The sequence below is a fragment of the Desmodus rotundus genome, chromosome 5 (assembly GCF_022682495.2).
Source record: "Desmodus rotundus isolate HL8 chromosome 5, HLdesRot8A.1, whole genome shotgun sequence".
Lineage (NCBI taxonomy): Eukaryota > Metazoa > Chordata > Mammalia > Chiroptera > Phyllostomidae > Desmodus > Desmodus rotundus.
The window spans coordinates 32,805,962-32,828,794 of record NC_071391.1 but is presented as its reverse complement, the minus strand read 5'-3'; the positions used below and the strand labels follow the sequence as shown (position 1 = coordinate 32,828,794).

The following is a 22,833-nucleotide window of genomic DNA, read 5'->3' as shown; positions in this document are numbered from 1 at the left end:
ATCTCATATTGTCACAATAACAAGAAGTAACAAGTAAATAGGGCAGGTCCAAGGCAGAAAAGGGAAGCTAAAAATAACTTGGACATTCCTAGTCTTCCCATCAAGGATCCTTCTCCCCTATAACTTACCCATTTTGAACGGCACTTTTTCCCTCAGAAACCCAAGGTCTTTTTATAAAGGTGTTCTTGGAACCAGAGACATGGAAATAGAGAACAAACTGACAGTGACCAGAGGGGAGGGGGAAGAGGGATAATGGGGGAAAGAAGGGGAAGGATCAAGTTAAAAGACCCATGGACAAGGGCAATGGTGCCGGGGGCGGGGGGGGGGGGGGGGGGGGGGGACGGGACTGAACTGAATGTGGGAGTGGGGCAGGGCAGAGCAATGGGGGAAAATGGGGACTACTGTAATTGAACAATAAAAAATATTTTAAATAAGAAAGGTCCTCTCGGGAAAACAAAATGAGAAATTAATATGCACTGAGGTAAACATGACTAATAACTTGGGAGTATTACTCTTATAGGGTTATTTGCACCTTAACCTTGAACTTCAAGAGCTAATAAGAGTGAAATTTTTAGCACCAGCTAGCAGGCAGCAGTGATTTCACCTGTGCCTTTGAAACTTCAGGTTGAACATAGTCACATAGAGCCATGAATAAGCTCTGAAGACATACAAATACATGTAAAGTAAACCTACCAATTACTGTTTAAACAGTAAGAATTTAATTTTATGGTTTAATTCTTTTAAAAGTGAGATAAGGCTGGGGCAGGGAGAAGGACATGGGTGTAATTAATACCAGATAATTACAGTCTTACATGAGCTGTACCTAATACTTCCTATATGTCAATTTCAACTGTCAATAAAAAAAATAAAATAAAGTTTATTTCTTCAGAAGAAGAAATTACAATTCAGTTTTTAAGTCTGAACCTTTAAACTTGGGAAGCTTGTTTCTAGGTCACCAGCAAGTGTCTTATCAACTTCATGCAGGATTTTGAGAAAGTCTTCCACCTGTGAGTCAAACAAAAGAACCAAATAAACATCAGTAGAGAAAAAGGTCATTTAAGATGTTGATTATTGACTATAAAATGCTCTACCTGTGGTTTCTAAATAGTCCAGAGGAAATTAAATAATGACATATCCCCAGAGGACAACAGTATTTCCTGAATAGTCCTCGGAAACATCAAGGAAGTGACTAGCCCTTACCATTCTGTTTTACTCTTAAACGGCTTTATGCTTCCACTGACTATCCTTGCGGGTCCATTGATGAAGTTTTATGTCCATCCTCCTTCCTGCTATATTCCCTCACTCCCACATTCCATACTTCACTTTCCTAAAACAGTTCCTATCCTGCAACTGCCTTTAACAATAGCAAACGTGATGCAAAGTGAAGAAACAGATAAACCTACTGACTATACCTACCTAAGAACCTTATTTTTGATTAATATGTACACGCTGTCACATTTATAACAGAAAGGACTACTACAAAAATTAGTGCTGATTCCTTTCTCCTAAAACCTGAACTGTTCCTCAGGCTAGTCCCATGAGTTACCCAGTGGTCATCTATGTGGCAAAGGCACGAAGTCGTGTGAATTGTGTGCACTCTTTTGACAATGGCCCTGAAGGTCAAGTGTTTATTTTAAAACATTTTATTTGGTAATCCTCTGAGTCTCAGCCACCTATATACATTTACTCACCACAGGGCTGTAGAAAGGAAGAAGGTTTTGAAATGCACAGGTACACTTCTGCTTGCTTAACTGGCCCTCCTTTAGTCCCTTAGCCACAGTCTCCTGAAACAAAACAAAAAGACGTTAAGAAAGGAAAATTTCTGTATCTGCTGAATAAATACAAATCCGTATATATAATTCCCTTACTGATCCTACAGGCATTTCAAGTGTCCCAAACTGAACCTGGTATCATTCCGCCCTGTGTAACCCAAGCATGTGCTCCTCGGCAGTCCTTATTTTAGTGAAAGGTACCACCACCCACCCGCCCAGCTACACAAACCAAAAACTTGGGATACAGCAGACACTCTTCCTCCTCTGCTGCTGACTCCTCCCCCTAATGTTTAATTCTATTAAATCTCCCATCCCACCCCTCCTCTCCAACCACATGTCTACGGTTAAGGCTCTCGTTTTTCAGATTACTCTTGAACATTACAGCCACAAGAGCCTGTTGATTGCTCTCTGGGCCTCCAGTCTCAGCTCTCTCTAATCTTCTCTCTGTTGCTTTTGGAGCAATCTTTCTAAACAGATCCTATCATCTGATGCTTAAAAAAATCTTTAGTAGCTCCTCAGCTTCCTCAAGATTAAGTCCAAGCTCCACTAAGTACAGCATGTAAGAATTTTCACGTCCTGTCCCTGCTTTAGTCTCATCCCTATCATTTAAAAATGAAGAAACATCTATATCCTTCCCTCCAAAAACACAAAAGCAAACAATGGGAAAAATATTTGCAACGAATATGCAGAAGATACAGTATTACCCAAGTAATATTTTATCTTTTGCAAGTTCCATGCAAATAATCAAAATGGATAAATTTATAAAGCACAAAATACAACCAATATACAAATATATGGAAAGATATTCAAATGCAGATATGCAAACTCACTAATAATAAAAAAATATCAATCATAGTAAGGCACAATTTAATCACCTCTTGAATTTTACTTGATATAAAATTATAAACCCAAGGATCAAGTACAATCAACATTCCACAGGTTAAAGCCTTTTGGAAACATGTAGCCATTATGCTCAGTCATCTCTATGTTTATGTCACACCTAGTAATCTGACCTCTGAAAACCTATGCTAAGGTAATAGTCCCAGTCTAGAAAAGGGAAGCAGAACAATTCATCAAAAAACAAGTCGCCAGAATAACAGAAATTTGTTTTAAAAAATATCCTTGAGAAAAATTCAATAAATATGAATATATATTTTTTCTAAAATATATGGACAGAAAGGTTATGCTCAAAGGAAGAATATGCTAACAATCCAGAACATATTTAGGAAAACTATTCCTTGAAACAAGATTACAATCAATTTTAAAAACTGATTTTTTTTTTGACAAATTAGGTATCAAACTCACTCTCAGTAAAAAGTCTTTCAGTGAATTGATCTAAAGTCAGGAAACGTGCTTATAATGCAGTGTCCAATGAAAATTGTATGTACGGGATTATAAATATGTGAAAAACAGATGTATAAAAATATAGCATATCACATCAGTTGCTGGTTTAAGACTTATGGTGATGTTTTTTTTTTTCTATTTTCCCAAATTTATGTACTATAGTTATACTATTTTTATATTAAAAAATAACAGTAATAATAAAGTTGGGAGCACTAAGCAATCCAAACTGTCTTTTGCTAAAGAAACCATTAATACTTCTTTCTTACCTTTGTTAATACCTGAAAAATATTAGAAAGCAATTCACATGAAATATCCTTTAAGATTTTCAAGTGAAAATCATCTTGGCTTAAATCAGACTTTTTAGTTTCTTCTGTGTTAGACTCCGCTGAATTTTCTGGTTTCTTCTGACATTGCTCCATGTTTTGCAAGACACGAATCAGGCTGTCAATCAGAGGAAGATCTACTGTACAAACAAATCAAGAGGCATGAGGTCAGCCAGTTAAATGTGGTTGTTCATACATCATTCATTCATTCATTCATTCATTTATACATTCATTCACACTGAACACCTATTAGTGCCAGAGACGATACCTTAGGTACTACAATTAGAGTGGGAAACAAGATCATCAGGGCCTCAGCCTTCTAGAGACTTACATTTTGTACTCTCAAATAAGCAATGAATAAAGCAGGTCATTTCAGATTTTGGTAAGTTCTATGAAGAAAATTAGGGGGGTATAACAAAGCAGCTGGCAGGGGAGGCTCTCAGAAGAGGTGACATCAAGTAGAGAACTAAAGGAGAAGAAGAATCAAAGCAAAGAGCCCAGAAAAAACATTTCAGGCTGAGGGAACGAGGGAACGAGTGTGAAAGCCCCAAACAGAAATATCATGGGAGGTCTGAAGAACAAAAAGAAGGCCAGTGTGACTTAAACGAGTGAGCAAGGAGAGCACAAGATGAATTTGGAAGGCTAGGCAAGAATCCCACCATGTAGGGCCTTGGAGGCCATAGTGAGAAAATAATTTTAATTTTAAACTTTAACTTTCATGAGACTCTTAAACAAAACTTTCCAATTTTATGTTTTATTAAGGTAAAAAAAAGTATAATTTCTTAAAAGCAGACCATCATTTTGATTAGCCTATAATAAAAAATGAACATAAAACTAAATAAAGCCCCAACTCAAAGTATGCTTAGCATGAACATGCTAAAACATATCTCACTCTGAACCAATCATTTTTAACCTTGCTTAATAATTACTAATCTAGGAAAAATGTTTGCTATAGTACTGAATCAAGTATACTGATTTTTTTAAAAACCCAACTTCATTTCCAAAGTTAGGTCTTTTACATTGCACGAAAATATCATTTTTAAAAAGCTGGCAACCCGGAAAATCTTATCCTTTATTTCTCAGCTCAGAGTCACCTCTCCAGAGCAACTCCCCTGACTGGCTGCTTTACTGTACTCCCCTTGGAATTTCCCCACTTTCGTACTTGTGTTACCCCCAACTCTTGACTCCAACACCCAGTTCCTCAGGCCACGATTTCCTGCAGGTCACAATAATCGATTCTATACAGCCTCTCTACTCTCTCTCTCCCTCTGCAGTAACTCTGCAAAGCCCCAGTTCAAGGCTTCAGGCAGGATGAGGAAATGAGTGTCAATCAGTAAAGTTAAAGGAGCATCTTTACACTTTCTCACCCAATAAGAAAAAACCATAAAGTTTTGGGGAGTAGGGAGAGGAAAAGAATACTTCGCCCCATAATATCAAGAAAGATGTGTTCCTAGTATTCCAAATAAAAACTCTGTATGAAAAAAAGAAAAAGAAAACAAGCAAAAAGAAAAAAACAAACAAAACAAAAACTACGATTTCCAACAGAAAGCGCATATATATATACAAGGAGGTCAGGACCAGCAATGGGCTCAAAGTCAGCATTTCCACTTTCTTCCTTTCAGAAATCACCACAAAGAAACAAAGAGAATAAGCAACAAAACCCAAAATCCAGCTTGGAAAAAGTAGGAGACGGCTGAAACCTCAAACACAAGGTAGCTGGAGATAGCATAAAATGCAGTGTAAATCAATCAGGGAGCGAGGAAGGAATGAGGAACTTGAGGTGGCTGAGATGAGAAAAAGCCAGTAAAGTCCATTTCTCTAAGAATCTCTTATTTGCAACAGTAGGAACAGAGCACACAGAATGAGCAAGATCATAGCTGGCACTTCCCTGGGGTTCTAAGAAGCTGAGGAATAGGGCATAAATGAGTAATCTCACAGACAAGCTAAATTTGCAGGAAGCAAATGGCAAGGAAAAAGTGATACTTAACTGCAGCTAACTCTCGTCCTGAGAAAAAGAGCTAGAAAACTCATAGACCCAACTCCTGTTAACCCAGACCAGCGATTTTCAACTGGTGTGTTGCAAGAATTTTTAAAACGCAGTATCTAACTATTTAGTCAAGGGCAATGAGCTCTTTTCTCTTAGACTGTCAAACTAAAAAATGACAACGGCCAACACAACGATAACCAACTGGTGTGAATGAAGCAAAATTACACCTATTTTTGTTGCCAGATGAGAAAAAATATAACGTATTTTTTGGTGTGCTGCAGCACTTTAGTAGTTTATGTGGGCCATGAGATGAAAAAGGGTGAAAATCAATGACCTAGAACACAGTCTTAGCCTCTCTCCTACATGAACTTCCTGCAACTCAATCCATTCAAAGATGAGTAAGCAAAAAGAAATGGGCGTAAGAGCAATACAAAGATTTCAAAGAAAGAAAAAAAGAAACAGGAAAAACAAATGGCAGGTGAAGAATACTCAGCAAAAAACGTTGACATGAAGCTTATGAATATTAAGATACACAGACCATGATTTTTGAAAAAGCATGTAATCAAGCACAACACAGGAGCTCAGACTGAGAAACCAAAGGCCCCAGGAAGGGGAACTTGAGATGGTGGAGCTCGAGGAAGAAGTAAAAAGAAATTAAAGCCACCAGAGAAATGAAGGCAAAACTGGACACAGTAACAGATTATGGATGTCAGAAAGAAAAACAGCACACCAAAACAGTGAAAATAAAGGCTGGTTTTTTTAAAAGGAAGATAATGGTTATGGAAGACAGGAAAGGAGATCCCACATAAACAAAATTATAACACTCAAAGATGAAACCCAAAGTAATAAAACAGAACAAACATCCAAAAAATGTAATTCAGGAACATCCCTCCCCCTGCCCCCACACATGCTGACTTAAATTTGTAATTGAAAAGCACTGGGAAAAATTGAAAAGGAAGAGTCAACACTGAGATACATCTTTTGAAGTTATTAGATTTTAAGGATTTTTGAAAAGAGGGAGTAGCTATAATTATATTTTGGGAGCAGTTATAAAGGTAACCATCAGTCCAAAATACAAACTTCTCAAAATGTTCGAACTGTACACAAAGGACTCTGGTCCAGGTGGCAGCACAGGTGAACACGGCCCACCTCCTCACACAGCACATCAATGTTACAGCCACACTGTGGAACAACCATCACTCAGAACCGTCGGAAATAAGGGGGTGCGGGGTACAGGAGGGAGGGAGGCAAAGGGGGAAAAATTGGGACAACTGTAATAGCATAATCAATAAAAATTTTAAAATAACCACACAAAAACAAAACAAACAAATCATGTACAGAGACATTTAAATGTAACATACAGAATGGAAAATATAACAGCATTCAGATCAAACACACCTAAATATCAATACAGTTATATGAGTTTAATTCACCTATAAAAAAGAAATCAACACACCTAAAACAAAGTATTGAGAAAGTTTGAAAAGAAAAAGATAGGCAAAGATAATAGTGACAAATGCAAACAAAGGAAAACAAGGGTTTGATCTTTCTAGCTGATACAATAGACCTCAAGCCAAAAAAAAAAAAAAAAAAAAAGCATGAAAAAGGACAAAGATAGGCAATTTATGATGAATGTCTACATTCCAAATAACATGGCATCGCTCATTAAGCAAACTACAAATGATAAAAAGACGAACATATCAGTAGAGACATTAATTCTCCTCTCATTCCATATCAAACTAAGTCAAGTGAAATAAGGTTATAGAAGACCCCAGCTCTAAATTCATAAACTGCTTGCTCAACATTTCCACTTGAATATCTAGAAGACAAGCTCAACTTGCGGTTAAAGTAAATCTTTCCTATCTCAGTAAATGGCAACTCCTTTGGACAAAAATGCCAGACATAGCTTCAATTTTCTCACCATCCTGTCCTGTCAGCAAATCCTGCTGGCACTGCCCCAAAATGATCAGAATCTATTTTTTCCCACCAACTCCACTGTTACTACCTTAATCCAGGTTACATCATCTGTTGCTTCAAGTTCACAGCAAACTCCTAACTAGTTTCCCTTTTGTACCTTGTACCTCTACATTCCTTATCAACACAGCAGCCAGCAGAAGCCTATTAAAGTCAGTTCATGTCTATTCATCCTCTGCTTAAAACCCTCCACAGCTCCCTACCTCATTCGGAGTAAGAGGCAAAATCAGGCTCTCCACACTGTAGTCCGTTACCTCTCTGGCTCCACGTACTATTTCTCTTTCCCATGTTAACTGCACCCCAGCCATCCGGGGCCTCACTGTTCTTCCTCAAACACAGAAGGCATAATTCTAGTTCAGGGCTTTAGCACCTGCTGTACCTTCTGTGTGGAATGCTTTTGTCTCCAAGTATTCACATGACTTACCTCATTATTTCCCTTAGATCTGTACTCAATGTCACCTTCTCAATGAGTTAACTTATCCAAAAAACCCAAAAAGACACTTGAAAATATTCGTTTATTTTTTTATTAAAAACTCGTAATAAAATAGTAATAGATTAGTATCTTCTTAGGCAATAAAACATAAATAGCTTAAGCCCAAAAGAGAATCATGATTAATGGTGAAACTCTAGAATCATTCTCAATAAGGCAGAAACAAGGTAAGTATGTTTTCTGCCACCATTATTACTTAACACCAGACATACAAGGAAACCCATTAGATAAGAGAAAGAAATCAGAGATAGGAAAGTGATAAAACCTATCTAACTTAAACCCAAAGCAGTATCAGATAAAGCCCAAGATTACCACTGGAACAACGATTAAAAACAGTATGAGAATTCAGTAAGGTTACTGGACGTAAAATTAATATAAAGAAGTCAATAGCCTTCATATATTCCAACAACATTAATCTACAGAAGAAAAGGCATCACAGACAATAGCAATCAAAAAGATAAAATATCTAGGAGTAAACCTAATAAGGAATATGCAAGATCTATATGAACAAAATCATAAAACATACTGAGACATAAAACAAGATGAACTAATGGAAAAGCAAATGTTCTTGGACACTCTATAAATTTAACATGGTCCCAATAAAAATGTCAGGAAGATTTTTGGGTTTTATTTTTGAAAATTCTCAATCTAATTCAGTATCAAACAAAAATAATAGTAAAAACATTCTGAAACAGTAAGGTGAAGGGGACCAGTCCTATTAGGTCTGAAAACATAAAGCTGTAACCATGAAAACACCAGAAATACTCATACATGACTAGAGCAATGGAACTGAATAAAATATATAGAATTATTAAAACAGTGATCATAACATTTCAAATCAATGTGGGTAAACTGGTTTTGCTACTAAAAGATGTTGAGATAACTGACTTCTCATCTGGAAAAAAGCTGAAACTGTGGATTATGATTTAATTAGAGTCATAACAATCACTGTGAAAGACCATTTGTTTACATAGAAAAATATTCATTTTAAACTTCTAAATGAAAAACTGTTGCCTAAAAAGCAGGACTTAAAACTATATGTGCATGTGAGTACATAACAATTATCTCTAGATGGCAGGAATACAAGCACTGTTTTTTCCTTTTATAAATTCTATAAAATTTTTTATTAAGAATGTTGATATTTTTGTAATCAAAAGAATAAAAGCCCTAAAATAAAAAGGAGAAAGAAACCAAATAAACAACACAAACCTGGGCTTTAAAATCTGAAAGACGAGAATTTAAGTTAGTGAACTACATCATACTCACCATTTTCTATCTTCAGATACTCCAGTTCCACCTGGAGAGCATAGATGGCAGACAGCACTGAAAAAACGGAGGCCAGCACTGTCTTCTGTTCCTGAAGTATGACGGGCGGATCATCAGACTGGCAGAATTCATGGCAGACCAAGTCAAAAAGTAAATTCCAAGTGTCTTTTCCAGTGCCAGGACACTGCACTTAATAAAAATGATAAAGTAGTACTTAAAAAAAATCAAACAATTAAATGAGTACATATAGTACTTCCCCATATAGCATCTTACCAATTGCTTGAATTCCATCATCCACTGTGGTAAGTAGCTGTAAGATATGCATGTAAACATCGAGTCCTTCCAGATTTTCAGAACTAAATACAAAAAACAAAAGCACGGAATCAAGTACTTTACTGTCATAGGATTGCAATCACACATTCAGTCAACAAACGCTCATCACTCTCTACTAGTCACTGCCCGAGGTGTTGAGGATAAAACAGGGAACAGGACAAAGTCTCTGTGCTCACCAGAGCTTACATTCTAATGAGGAAATCAGTCAAAAAAAATTCCATAAAATAATAAACACGAACAACACAAGAAGTAAACATTCTTTTTCTCCTTTGTCCCATGAAAGCAACGAAAAAACCTATGAGGTGATACTTTATCCTCTGGTTTACTTGAATAGTCAGGACAGGAAAATGACTGGGAGTTTTACAGAATGAATGGAAGGGCCAGCGTACTAAGCACTGACAACACTGCAGTTCTTAAGACTACACAGGACCATCCTAGCTCCCTAGCTCAGAATACTAAACCGTGCTAAGTATAATTTTGTGATCAACAGTTTGAATTCCTAGAAACGCACAATCTTACTTCTTCAACTACATGATTATGTGAAAAGATAGTAAACAATTAAAAGATGGTTCAATAAATATTTAAGTACCTACTGTTTTCAGGTACTTTGTTAGGGGCTGGAAAAACAGATACATTAAGACGTTGTTCCTACCTTCAAGAGGTTTAGAGTCTAAAAGGAAAGAAGATAATGAAAGGGGTAATAACGAAGTAATACAAATGTAATGCTAGAGGAAGTCCAAGGTGTTAGAGGACGACCTAGCAAACAGACTTACTTTAGTTTGGAGTGTCAGGAAAGGTATCTTAAGAGAAATGCTGTTTACAAAGAAATGTGAAGGGGCAAAGAATTGTTTGATGCAGAAGAGACATAGTGTGCAAAGGCCTGGAGTTAAAGAGAGCTTGGTTCAGTTGGAGAAATGAAGGAAATTTCATACGGTTGAAACAGTACAAAGAGTAAGGATGCAGCAACACTGTGCAGGATTTTATAAGCCATGTTTTTAAAAAATCTGAACCGCCTCCTAAGATAGGCAATTGAAGAGTTACAAGCATGAAAGTGATATGGTTATGGTGTCTTCTAGAGTCTAAGTTTAGAAGGAGCAAGCCTCATAGCAGGGAATGCAGGTAAGAGAACGCTGCAGTTGTCCAGGTGAGAGGCAACAGGCAGAAGGTAGCATGGATGGAATCCCAGAAAAAGTCAGGGAAAAGCCTTGGAGGCTGACTGGCCACAGGAAAAGAGTGGAATGAGGAAGAGTCAGCAATAGTGTCCACATTTCTTCCCTGTTGTCCAAAAAGGATAATGACTATATATCATTTACTGAGATTGAGAATACTGAAGAAGGTTTGGGGAAAACATGGTGAATTTAATCCTCACTTATATCAAGGGCATGAAATTAATAGGCTTTAGCCCTGGCTGGTGTGACTCAGTGGATTGAGCACCAACCTAAAGGGTTGCTGGTTCAATTCCCAGTCAGGGAACATGCCTGGGTTGCAGGCCAGGTCCCCAGACTGGGTGTGCGAGAGGCAACCACACATTGATGTTTCTCTCCATCTTTTTCTCCCTCCCTTCACCTCTCTCTAAAAATAAAAAAATAAGATAAAATAAAAATTAATAGGCTTTAATGTGGGTTAAAGCACTAAGAATGCACAACTGACCATTAAACAGATCAATTCATAAATTAATTTTCTAGTCACTAGCAATAACCAGTTTCAATAACCTACAAGACCTAGTAATCACTCTTGGGAAGAGATCAGAGCCCAAAAGTCAGTCACTTACCTAATAATGGCAAATATACACAAGAAACAAGAAAACAAATGTCTGACATTAACTGAAGAAGCTCTTAAACGTCCAACGGAAAATAAAGCACAAGAAAATCTTATCTATTTGATTGGAATTACATAAAATTGCACAAGATTTTAAAACACTGATTATAATTAATGCTAACAGTAGCCTACAGCTCAGCCGTCTTAGAACAGGTACTTTATACCCACTAATGATTCCTGCACAGACCAAATATACTGTCACCACAAACAGTAGTAGTGAATCCAACGTGACCAAGATCAACTGTGTGCTATTCATCCTGTCAAAAGGAAATTAAGATGACTTTCTCTAAGCAGACTTCTAGCAACTGGATTTTCACAGAACATTTTGTACAAAAGAGCTTACCTACCGTACTTGTTTGGCAGCTTCAAGTACACAGGGCACAATTCTAAACACTTGCTGCTCTTCGGAATCTTCCTGGGGTTGGTCCAGAGGCTGAACAGCCCCATTTCTAATCCATTCCAACATTAGCTTCTCATCCAAATCAAAGAGTTTGTCCACAACTTCGCCTACCTTCACCAGCAAGTCAACTGCAGAGAATAAAACAGATATTGAAATGAGAAACAAAATTTTGAAAGCAGTAATGTTAAGCAAAATTCCTAAAGCTATTCCAAAAAAGCCAATCTTGCCAAAGCATTGCTTATTCCAAAAGCAGTAAGTTCGTGTCCTTTGCTTGGGAGTTTAGGAAGAAATTTTCTATTTTTTTAAATAATATTTTTTTCAATTACAGTTGACCTACAATATTATATTAGTTTCAGGTGTACCACATAGTGATTAGACATTTATATATCTTAAGAACTGATCACCCCCATAACTGTAGTACCCGTCTGACACAATACAATTTTTTATCTCAAATTGAAATAATTTCTTACCTTACACTTAGCCTTTAGGTAACCTCTAGAAATAGTTACCTGGTTTCCTAACAATTAAATATAATCAAACATTTTTTCTAGATTACATGGTGACTTACCATTTGTTGAACTTGACATGATGAAGCAAATGCTATCATAAATAGCTGGGTGGTCCCGGATTCTTTCAACCCAGACATTGGCCACTTCTGTCTGGGACAGGCACGTAAGCAACAACCTGCATGATAAACGTGAGCTTGACACCTTATCTTTCAAAAAGAGCAAAGGAAATTCAAGAGTAAAGAATTAACTCTATTTTTACTAGACTCCCTTACGGGTGAGTTTATAAAACCCATAGAAAGAAGAAAACACACCTGCTTGTCTCCAGCAGAGTAGGAGGGTCTGAGTCATACAAACAGTGCAGTAATACCTGGCTAAAAAAACACAGTTTAACCAATGTGCATCAGTTCCCTCATTTTAATCATCAAAGCAGAGTTCTTGTTTAATTTTTTAAACATTTTAAAATAGGACAGTGCTGCATCTCCACAGCCCACGTTCCCCTTCCAAATCACAATTGTTTCCCACCTAGGAATGACGACTACCCCGACTTTCCAGCCACCATTTCTTTACTTTACTTACAATATAGTTCTATCATTTAATGTATTTTGGTTTTGACCTTTACATGGAGGAAATTATATTGCATGTGGTTTTCTGAGTTTCAGTTCCTTTGCTACGTGTTTAAGATCTACCCGTGTTGTTCCTGTAGCTGTTCTTTGATTCACTGCTGCAGAACATTCCATTGTACAAATATTATACACTCTATCTTTCCAGTCTACTGTTTTTATTTGTTTTAATTTTTTGTTTATTTATCTTTTAGAGAGAGGGGACGAGAGGGAGAAAGAGAGAGAAACACAAATGTGAGAGAAACATGGATCAGTTGCCTCTCACATGTGCCCCAACCAAGGACCAAATCCGCAAGCTAGGCACATACCCTGACTGGGAATGGAACCCACAACCTTTCACTTTACAGGACAACTCACAAGCAACTGAGCCACACCAATCAGGGCTCCAGTCTACTATTAATGGAAACTTGAGTTGATTCCAACTTGGGGCCCTTTTTTAAGCAATGCTCCAATAACACTTTTTTGTATCAGCATCCTGACATATGCGTGCGTGGTTTCTCTTACCATTCACCTGTTAGTGGCATTGCTGGCTCACAATATATGGCTATCTTCCAACTTGACTAGATAATGTCCAACTGTTCCAAAGAGGCTGAACAAATTCATATCCCATCATCAATAGAAATTGTTCCATAATAATTTTAAGACAAGCATTTACTGATTTTAAAATATTTTATTTATTTGTTTTTAGAGAGAGGGGAAGGGAGGGAGAGAAACATTGATCAGTTGCCTTTCACACACCCCTAGCTGGGGACCTGGCCCACAACCCAGGCATGTGCCGTGACTGGGAATCAAACCTGCAACTTCCATTTTGTAGGCTGGTGCTCAGTCCACTGAGCCAGGGCAGCATTTATTGAATTTATAAAACCTGTTTACATTACTCATTCTCAGATTTTTGATAGAAACCATTCCAAACAGAGTCCTGAGTTATTTACTCCCTGAATGTTTATATATTACTGAGGAATAAACACTTAGGATCTAAAAGTCCCTCCACTCCTAGAAGAGGTAATCGACTACCTGTATTATATCACTTGAATCCTAGGATAAACTCTACAGCCCTCACTGAAAACAACTGCCCAAGACAGTCTTCTTAAACCATTGTGGGCACAAATTTCTTTGAGATTCTAATTAACAGCCATGAGCCCTCTGCCTAGAATATGAATTCACTCACAAAATTTGGCATGTAATTCCAGGGTGTTCTCACACCTCTTAAAGTAACCACCAGGGTTTCCACCATTAAAAAATCCTCTGCCCCAAACTTCCCTGCATGGGAAGACAACTAGCCCCCAAGAAAAAGCACAAAAGCCTTTGAATCACAGAGGCAATCCTGGACCTTCTGGTCTGTTGGCAAGTCCCACCCTCAGACCTAAGTCACAGTTCCCAGGGTAACTCTGGTCAACAATGCTAGTCTCCAGTTTATTCTGACTCCAGCTCTCTCAGCCCTTGGACTCCCTGAGCCTAAACTGTTTTGGACTCTGGTCAGGTGCCCCATCTGGAAGCTTTGCCTCACTGGTTCCCATCCTATCTGGCTTACCACCTGCTGACGATTCAGGTCCTTCTGCTGTGGATAAAAATCTTGACTCACGTCCATAAACAGTGTGGAAGCTCCTGGTTACCATCAACAGTGGAGAGTGTTCATCAGCAGAAAAGAAGTACTACGTATTATAATATTTTCCTATCTCTCTTATGTATCAAGAGTTCCTTAGGGATATGAAATACAAATCTACTTTTTAAAAATACAATTATTATGTAGTAAGACTTACCCAAGATTTTTATCACTGCTGATGGACACACATAAGTCCTGGAAACAGGCCATATTACCTAATATTCCCACACAGATTTCCTGTCAAACCAAATTTCACAGGTCACAATAGCTCTGAAGTGAAAGACACACACAAGAATAAACACTTGAAGAAACACGTGCACTGAGCCTTAGCAGACAGAACAGGAGCAACATACGCAAGTATGCCGCCCGCACCCTAGTCTAGACAATGTCCGTGTGTCTGTGAAGGGATGAAAGACGTGAGAAAAAGTGAGATTGAAGGCAGGCAGAAGTTATGGAAGAAGAAATCTCATGGATAAACTGAGTCTTAAACGATTGGTAGGGTTTAGACATGCATATAAGACAGACATTCGAACAAGGGGCAAAGAATCAGGAAAGGCAAAAAGGGAACAATGTGCATGGTTAATACAGAGGACAGTAAAGAAAGCAGCCAGGCTGTTGCGCAAAGTGAGAGAACAGCATGAGATAAATACAGCAAGTAGAAAGGTCAGGATTAAGGGCCCTGAATGCCGCGAAGGGGTTAGATTCAGTTTAGAAGGTTACATGGAGCCATGAAGGTGCTCAAGAAGGGGCACAACATACTGCAACAATATTTTAGGACAATTACTCTGGTAGCAAAATGCATTATTTCATAATAGTTAAAAAACTTTAAAAGAAGTTAATAATCCCAGTAATAACAGCCAATGTTTATTTAGCACTTACTATGCCCAGGCATTTTCCATATATCATTTCATATAATAATTTATGAGGTAGGTACTATTATTATCCCCATTTTTCAGAGGAGGAAACTAAAGCACAGAAAATTTAAGCAACTTGCCCAAAGCCCCCACCTAGGAAATAGCAGTGCTGCACAGCCCGTGACCACTACACCATACTGTCTAGCTCCGTCATCAAGACGCAAGAAGACGAAGGTGGTAATGGCATGCATGGAAAGGAATAAAGATGAGAAGGTCTCGAGGTGTAAGCAAAATAATTTGATGGAAAGCAAACTCCTAGGTTTCAAGTTGCTTCATTTCTCCAGGCAGGGATATTGGTCCCATTGACAAGAGAATTGGAAAAGAAAGCGTAGGAAAAGACACGATGAGTTCAGCTACGGTAGTTTCCAAACTTGCTGGATCATAAGAATTACTCAGAGGGCATGTTAAAAACACAGATTTCCAAGTCCCATCTCAGAACCACTCAATCAGAATCTCCAGGGCAGGGCCTGGAAAGCTATTGTTTACCAAGCACACCACATGATTTTTATGATCAGATACATATGATAATCACTGAGTTAGGGTACATGGAATTTTTTACCGCAAAGTGCAGCATACTAGTATAGAATGAATGCCTGAAAAAAGGTGGAGACCTGGCACCAGAAATCAGAAGGTAGGTCATAGCTTTGACACCACAGGCACGGATTTGCAACTTAATGGTGTAATGAGTGGATGAGCTCACTGAAGAAATTAATATTGAAAAAACAAGGGATCTGGGTCTACACCTTAGAAGGAGTCCACACTCAGCGTGTAGGAAGAAAGAAAAAGAGCAAAGAAGTGACAGGGAAGTGACTAAAGAGGTCGGAGACCAAGAGAATAGGTGGCACCAAAGCTACAGTAGTGAAGAGCCAGTAAAATTTGTGTGATCACGTGTTGGTGGCAGATGAAAAGAGAGCTGGGCAGAAAGGAAATGTGTATTTCCCTTACAAACTGAAGAGGGGGAACTGAATTTGCAATCAACGCCCAAGTTTCTCAGTCCTGGCTGCTCACTGGAATGAATCATGGTGAGGGGGGGGGGCACTCAAGAGCTGTCTGGAGCCTCACGATCAGAGATTCTGTTGAAACTGATCTGGTATGGCCTGATTCAAGAGTTTTTAAAAGCTCCCAAGGGCAAAGTTTCTTAAAACGTGGACCCTGGTCCAGAGAACTAGCATCACTTTGGAACTTATTTGAAATCCTCAATCCTACCCCAAACCTACTGGGGGTTCACCCAGTCATTAGTGATTCTGGGATATGCTGAAGTTTTGAGAGTCTATGTCTGCAGTGATTCGAACTTGTGGAAAACGCTGAGAATCATGGCCACAGACAGGCTGTGGCTTGTAGACATGTACAATGATATGACTGATTCCTGAAAGGTGCTATTACTGACATAAACTTATTTTAAGTGCCAATCATGAATCAATGTATTTAAGTTAGAAAAATACAGGAGAAAAATCATTACTACTGTAAAATCTTCTATAATGTAATTACCCAAAGAAAAAGTGGTTCTTCGTTTCACCGGGCCCCAATTCAGGTGGAGCACTGTACTAAGTAAAATTTTAATTCAACATTCAATTTGTAAAAAATATACTACCGAATTCTCTACTTCGTAATTTCCAAGAAAAAGGGACAATACAGTGGTTACACTGAAAGACAGGTTAGGGCTAAACCCCAGCTCTCTTCTTTCCCAGTTGTACGACCTTAGATAAATTTCTTAAGCTGAGACCTAGTTCTTTTATTTATAAAATAGAGATAAATGCCCAACCTCATAGCATAGTAAACCCAAATACTCAGTTAACAGTTGTTATTCATAATTGTAATTACTTAATAGATATTTATTAATCACCTACAATATGCATAACACACAGTAACCTAAATGGCACTAAAGCACAATACATTGCACAGAACACAGATAAGAGCAAATGAGAAGTACAGGTAATTCTCTGGGATGTTTATTATCAGCAATGGCCACTGAGAGCTGACTTATGTGGGAAGGCCTGGAAGAAAGTACCATTTTGGATAACAGATGTGAAAATTGAGAGGGGACGGGAGGCAGACAAAGGGAGGCACAGAGGTGGTGATGATCACAGTAAGCTCCTGAGATGAGGAGCAGACAGGCCTTGCTAAATTAGAAGGACATCTGAAGGTAGATTTTATGCTAGAAAGATGAATTAGATTCTGATTATGGAAAGTCTTGAGTAACAGGCTGAGTTCAGAATGAAGGTTTTGAAGCGATGGAGGATTCTATGAATAAAAAGGAGCAATAAACAGAAATGGGAGGTCTGTTCCCCGTTCTGCCACATATCGGCAGCATAACTTCAGTTACGCTTACATGAAAGCATTGATCTCCCTGGTCCAGCCCACATCTAAAATGCTAGCATTCTGACAACTTTAAACAGCACATTACCTAGTACCTAGTACCTGGTAATGTTCAATAAACATTTGCAGACTACTTTGTAGCCAGTAAGACAATTAAAGTGAGAAAAATGAAAGACATTACCTGTTGTCATTGCTCCAAAGAGGAGGCTATAAAAACGTACATACTTACTCTTAATCGAGGACATCTGGATTTGGCCAATACGCCCATAAATATGTCAGGAGCATTAAATTCTTGGAGAAATAAAGCCACATCCTGGAAATAAAAATGATTATTAACTTGGATGTTGAATATTCCCCTTTAAACCCAGAGCCTAGGCAACCATAAAAAAACTTAACTCTATATATTCATCCTTTTAGGCACAAGAAGGGAAAGTTAGGATCTGTGTCAATAGATAAAAGCCATGTGAGAAAGTCTTTGTTGTGGGGAACCGTTCCTAGCGTGGGAAATGTGGCTCAGCCCCCACTTGGAAAACCAGTGGGGAGCGAGGTTGGCGGGCAGGACCCACGTCCATGGATAGGTTCTCCAGTGGGAAATCAGGCCTGCATTGTACTTAGACTGCTATGAGACTTGCTCTTGCTAAAACACCCTCACCCTGAATTGAGGAAGCAAAGGTTTACTGAGTATCTTTATCTTCCCAGAATCTGGGCTAGACCCTCCAGGTATGGGACATAGCCCTTTCAACCATTTACATTGCAAATGTACTCCTTTGATGTACTCAGTGACTTCCTCTCCTGTGTTTGCAAAGATAACCACCCAAAACAAACCTTTGTATAGTAAAGAGGACCTCTGATGTTAAGGGCCTCAAAAACCTATAAAGGCTGGTCATCCCAAGGCTCTTGGCCCTCTCCCCTTGAGGGAGTGGCAGAGGCGCTGAGAGGTGCTCTCCTCTTGAGAGATTGGCCGCACCATCCCTTTTCCCCCACAGGACGTCTGTAGTCCATGTGTATGTGTATTGGAATACTGAAACCTCAACAGCAGATCTTGCGCGATGAGATCCTCGTCACTTTGTGGTCTCCGGTCCCAAGGCAATGGAACAATTCCATAAACAAATCTAAACTAGTATCAGGCTCAGAGGGTTGACAGGTCAAGAACCTAAGTTTTGTTCAACAACCGAGTCATTTTTTCCATGAACAACTTGGTTGAGAACCTAATTGTTCAAGATGGAAGACAGAGAACCAAGGTCTGACTGTGTCATGATGCTCCAGAGAGCTGTCCTCTTTTGTCTGCCTTGAATATATTCACATTAGCGATCCCTCTCACCACCAGGAACTCTCATTAACTCACTCAAACACATTTTCAGATTACCAGTATCATGTCATGTGTGCCGCACATGGCTACCATGTGATCCAACCATGCTACTCTTGGAATTCACCCAAGAGAAAGGAAAACACATGTCCATACATACTTACACAAAAGTTTGCAGCAGCTTTATCTGTAAAAAACTGTAACTCAATATCCATCAACAGGTGAATAGATGAATAAATCATGGTACATACATATAATGGAATACCACTAAGCAACAAAATTTTTTTTAAAAACTCCTAAAATACATTAACAACATGGATGAATCCTAAAATAATGATGCAGAGTGAAAGAGTCGGACCCCTCCAAAATAAGAACATGATCCATCTTATATAAAACTCTTGAAAACGCAAACTATTCTGAAGTAACAGAAAGCTGCTTAGTGGTTGCCTGGAGAGGTAGAGGCAGGAAGGGGAAGAGGGATTAAAAGGGGCATAAGGAAACTTTTGGGGGTGATAGATATGTTCTCTATCTTGGCTATGGTGGTGGCTTCATGTGTGCATATACACCCATCAAAAATTTTCAAATTGTACAGCTTAAAATGTGCAGTTTTTGTCTGTCAACTATGCTTCAAGTATATTTTGAGTATATTTTGTGTCAATTGTAGCTTAATACGGCTGTTTTTAAAAATGGCTGGAGACAATGAATAGCTGTTAACGATTTTTAAGACAGAAGAAAACAATTAAGCGTGTTGTAGGAAAAAGATAATGTGGGTGGTGACGTGGAAGACAGAAGGGAGAGAGACTGAAACAGGACGTTAACGAGGAATCTGCTGCAAAGTCCAAGTAATAAAACGGGAGCTTATGTGAGTCCATCCCTTTCGCTTCTTCTCTTACCTGTAAAATAAGGGTACTACCTATGTCACGAGGTTATTGTGAAGAACAAATGGAATAATAAAAATGAAAATGCTTCGGAGCTCTAGAGTACAGCACAAATGTTAAAATACTATTAATGGAATGATACAAACACACTTCCTGCTTGTCTAATTTAACCACGGTACATCAACGGTTTCCTGACTCCTACCCTACTCTCGGATTCCAGGCCAAAGTCCTCTTTAGGCAGAAAAGTATCAGAACCTTCCCGGGTTACAAGAGTTCTGGCATTCGTAAAAGCTACGTATTTAGCACAAATCTAAAAGACAAAAGTAGAGCATTTACAGCTCCTGGGGCCTCACGCCCTGTACCACCTATAGGGTCACAGAAAACATCCATTCGCCACCTGCCACCTCCGTACCCAACAGCCTTTTCATTTTCCTCTCCTGCCCCGTACCTCGTCCATTGACATGTCCCACACTCTGCAAATTTCATTCTCCATTTCCTCATCCAGCTCCATGTGCTGCTGCTCCTCCTCCTCATCTGAGCTGGACGTGTTGTTTTCAGGGTTAACGACCTTCAGAAACAGAAAGAAGAGAGATGAACTAAAGCTGTCCTTAGTACAGCTCCTCATGTAGTATCACCCCACAATCATGTAGAAGTGACAAAGAAACTACCCTCCAAGTGTTTTTCTCTTGCAAAAACTGTGTTTAAAAAACCAGTATCTTGGGTATCATTCAACATTCATGGAGTAAATGCTGTCGCTAGGCATTGGGGCAGAAATACAAAGACGAGTAACACTTAGGCCCTGGCTTTCAAGCCGTTTACGGTGTGGTGGGGAAAAGGCGTGTAAACCGATACTTACATAGAAAAGGCTGATTCAACTGAATCGCGGACAAAGAGCTGTGAGGGCAAAAATGATGGACCAAAGACCTACGCCTGGGAGGAGTTAGGGGAAACTTCTCCTAGGTGATATCTGCGCTAAATCTCTGAGGAAGAGGAGCTTGTCGTGTGAGGAAGAGAGGACCACACAAAGGAAGAGCGGAGTTAGCGTCGCGGGCCCCCAGCGTGTGTGCGGCGTGGGGAGCGGTTGAGTGTCAAGGGCAGATGGGGTTACATTCCGAGCTAAGAGATACGCATTTTTCTCCTGTAGGCAAAAGACCTATGAGCAGTTCCCATGCGTACTTTTTGGTGTTTGTTTTGTTTTGTTTTTTAAAGGAAGATTATTCTGGCTGCTGTGCAGAGATGGACGACTGGACAGAAGAGAGACTGGAAGTATGTACATCAGTTGGGAAACGTGGAGGACAGCTCACACCTATGGGCAGCCTCCTATAAGCCAAACACTACGGCAAGCGCGCCATGGCCGTTTAAACCACACAATAACCCTATATACAATGACACAAATATCACCATCCTACTGTGCAGAAATTGCGAAAGGAATCGAGGCTCTGGGCGATTAGGTGATTTGCCAAGTCACGCTGCAAGTAGGTGAGGAAGCCGCGACTTGGGTACCAGAACATTATGACTCCAAAATCACCATTTTTTCTACTACAACAAAAGCCCACAAAACAGAGAAATTGGGACTCAGACTTCGGAAACGACCGTGGGGACAGGGAGCAAAACCCCGAGCAATGGATTTACAGGACCTTATATTTTTTGAAAATTTGCAAAAGTAAAAATGTTTCAACCGCAGGCGCTCCGGCATTCCTGCCGCTAGACTCCTTCCGCGTTGAGGGGCTCCGCGGGGTGGCTGTGGCAGCTCGGGGTAGGGGGAGCTGCCGGGCGCCACACGAGAGACCCCGCCACGCGTGCGCGTGTGGGGGAGGGGCGGGGTCCCGGGGGAGGCCGTGGCTCCGGGCCTGGAGGGGCTGCCCGAGGTGGGGCGAACACCGCGGGGAAAGTAAGGGGAGCCCGCGAGAGGCGCGAGTTTCCACACCTGGATAAGCCCGCTGAGGACACCGAAGAGCCAGTGCTTGCTGTACACCGTGCTCCCTATGCAGTCTCCCCCCACCACCTCCTCCTCGCCCTCGTCCCCGTTCGGCGTTGACGGAGGCGACGGGTTACGGTCCATGATTTGGCCGTTAGGAGCGTGGTGGAGCCGCGCCGGAAGCCGCGGAGGAGGCGAGAGGATTTCTGGCGCCAGAGGGCCCGGCGCTGCTCTCGCCACAGCGCCCCCTGCTGCACAGAGCGCTGCAGTCCTCGGGCCCGCCCAATATTCCCACCAGGTATAGGAGCCCGCAAGACCCGTCTCCGCCTCCCGCTCCACCAGGACCCAGGCACGGTCATATTCGTAATTGTTATTGGTCACCCTCACTGAACCATATAGTTCATGGCCCATCCACTAAATGCCCCACAATTATGCCAGCCCAAAAGGTCCCCAGAGATATCCAAAAGCTGGAGTGGGAACAGGGCTGGGTGCAATGCTGTCCGTGTTAAGAACTACGGGTCTGTCTAGACCTGTGTCCCCAGGACTGGCAAGTTTGGGGAGGAACTATGCTCATGCCATTCTCTAAGGAAATGACCACTTACCTCTCTCTGAAGTTGCCTTGACACAATGATGTAATCTCCCCTAAATTGTTTCTCGGCCCTTTATTACCTAGCCCCCCATACAGATTTACCCCCATAGGCTTGTGAGGATCATCTGGGGTGGTACAGGGAATACATTCATTGAAAGAATGACAAAGTGAACTAATATGTGCAAAAGTGTTTTAGAAGCTCTAAACTTCAATGCATATGCGAGTTACAGCAAATGGTTAAGAATGGGGGTTCTAGCCCTGGCCAGTGTGGCTCAGTTTGTTGGGCGTCCTCCTGCAAAGCAGAAGGTCGCTGGTTCACTTCCCGGTCAGGTCACATGCTTCAGTCCCTGGTCAGGGCGGGTACAAGAGGCAACCCATGAATGTTTCTCTCTCACATGGATGTTCCTCTCCCACTCTCCCTCCCTCCCTTCCCTCTCTCTAAAAACAAATACATTCAAAAAAAATGTTTTTAA

At 40.1% G+C, this 22,833-nt stretch overlaps 1 protein-coding gene across 2 annotated transcripts; it reads right to left on the bottom strand.

Moving 5' to 3' along the window:
* Positions 1 to 702: 702 nt before the first annotated feature.
* On the bottom strand, positions 703 to 21,955 carry SAAL1 (serum amyloid A like 1). Of its 2 annotated transcripts, none has more exons than XM_024559026.3 (12): positions 21,781 to 21,955; positions 20,302 to 20,421; positions 17,899 to 17,982; positions 14,597 to 14,676; positions 12,528 to 12,587; positions 12,276 to 12,391; positions 11,655 to 11,835; positions 9,430 to 9,512; positions 9,157 to 9,345; positions 3,383 to 3,579; positions 1,692 to 1,784; positions 703 to 1,005 (listed from the first exon to the last, which is right to left on the bottom strand). In XM_024559026.3, the coding sequence occupies exons 1-12, from the start codon at positions 21,913 to 21,915 to the stop codon at positions 913 to 915; spliced, it is 1,431 nt and encodes a 476-aa protein (XP_024414794.2). In that variant the 5' UTR covers positions 21,916 to 21,955; the 3' UTR covers positions 703 to 912. The 2 variants fall into 2 exon arrangements, with proteins under 2 accessions (XP_024414794.2, XP_024414795.2); XM_024559027.4 differs by having other exon boundaries at positions 3,383 to 3,576; positions 21,781 to 21,954.
* Between the last annotated feature and the right edge of the window lie 878 nt (positions 21,956 to 22,833).

Bases quoted from the DNA above. Each gene is read 5' to 3' on its own strand.
- SAAL1 (XM_024559026.3), bottom strand. From the start codon at position 21,915: ATGGACCGTAACCCGTCGCCTCCGTCAACGCCGAACGGGGACGAGGGC. The intron at 20,422-21,780 runs GTGTGGAAACTC...CTGTTTCTGAAG, and splicing joins TCCTCAGCGGGCTTATCCAG to GTCGTTAACCCTGAAAACAA. The intron at 1,006-1,691 runs GTGAGTAAATGT...TTTGACTCACAG, and splicing joins TTCCTTTCTACAGCCCTGTG to GTGGAAGACTTTCTCAAAAT.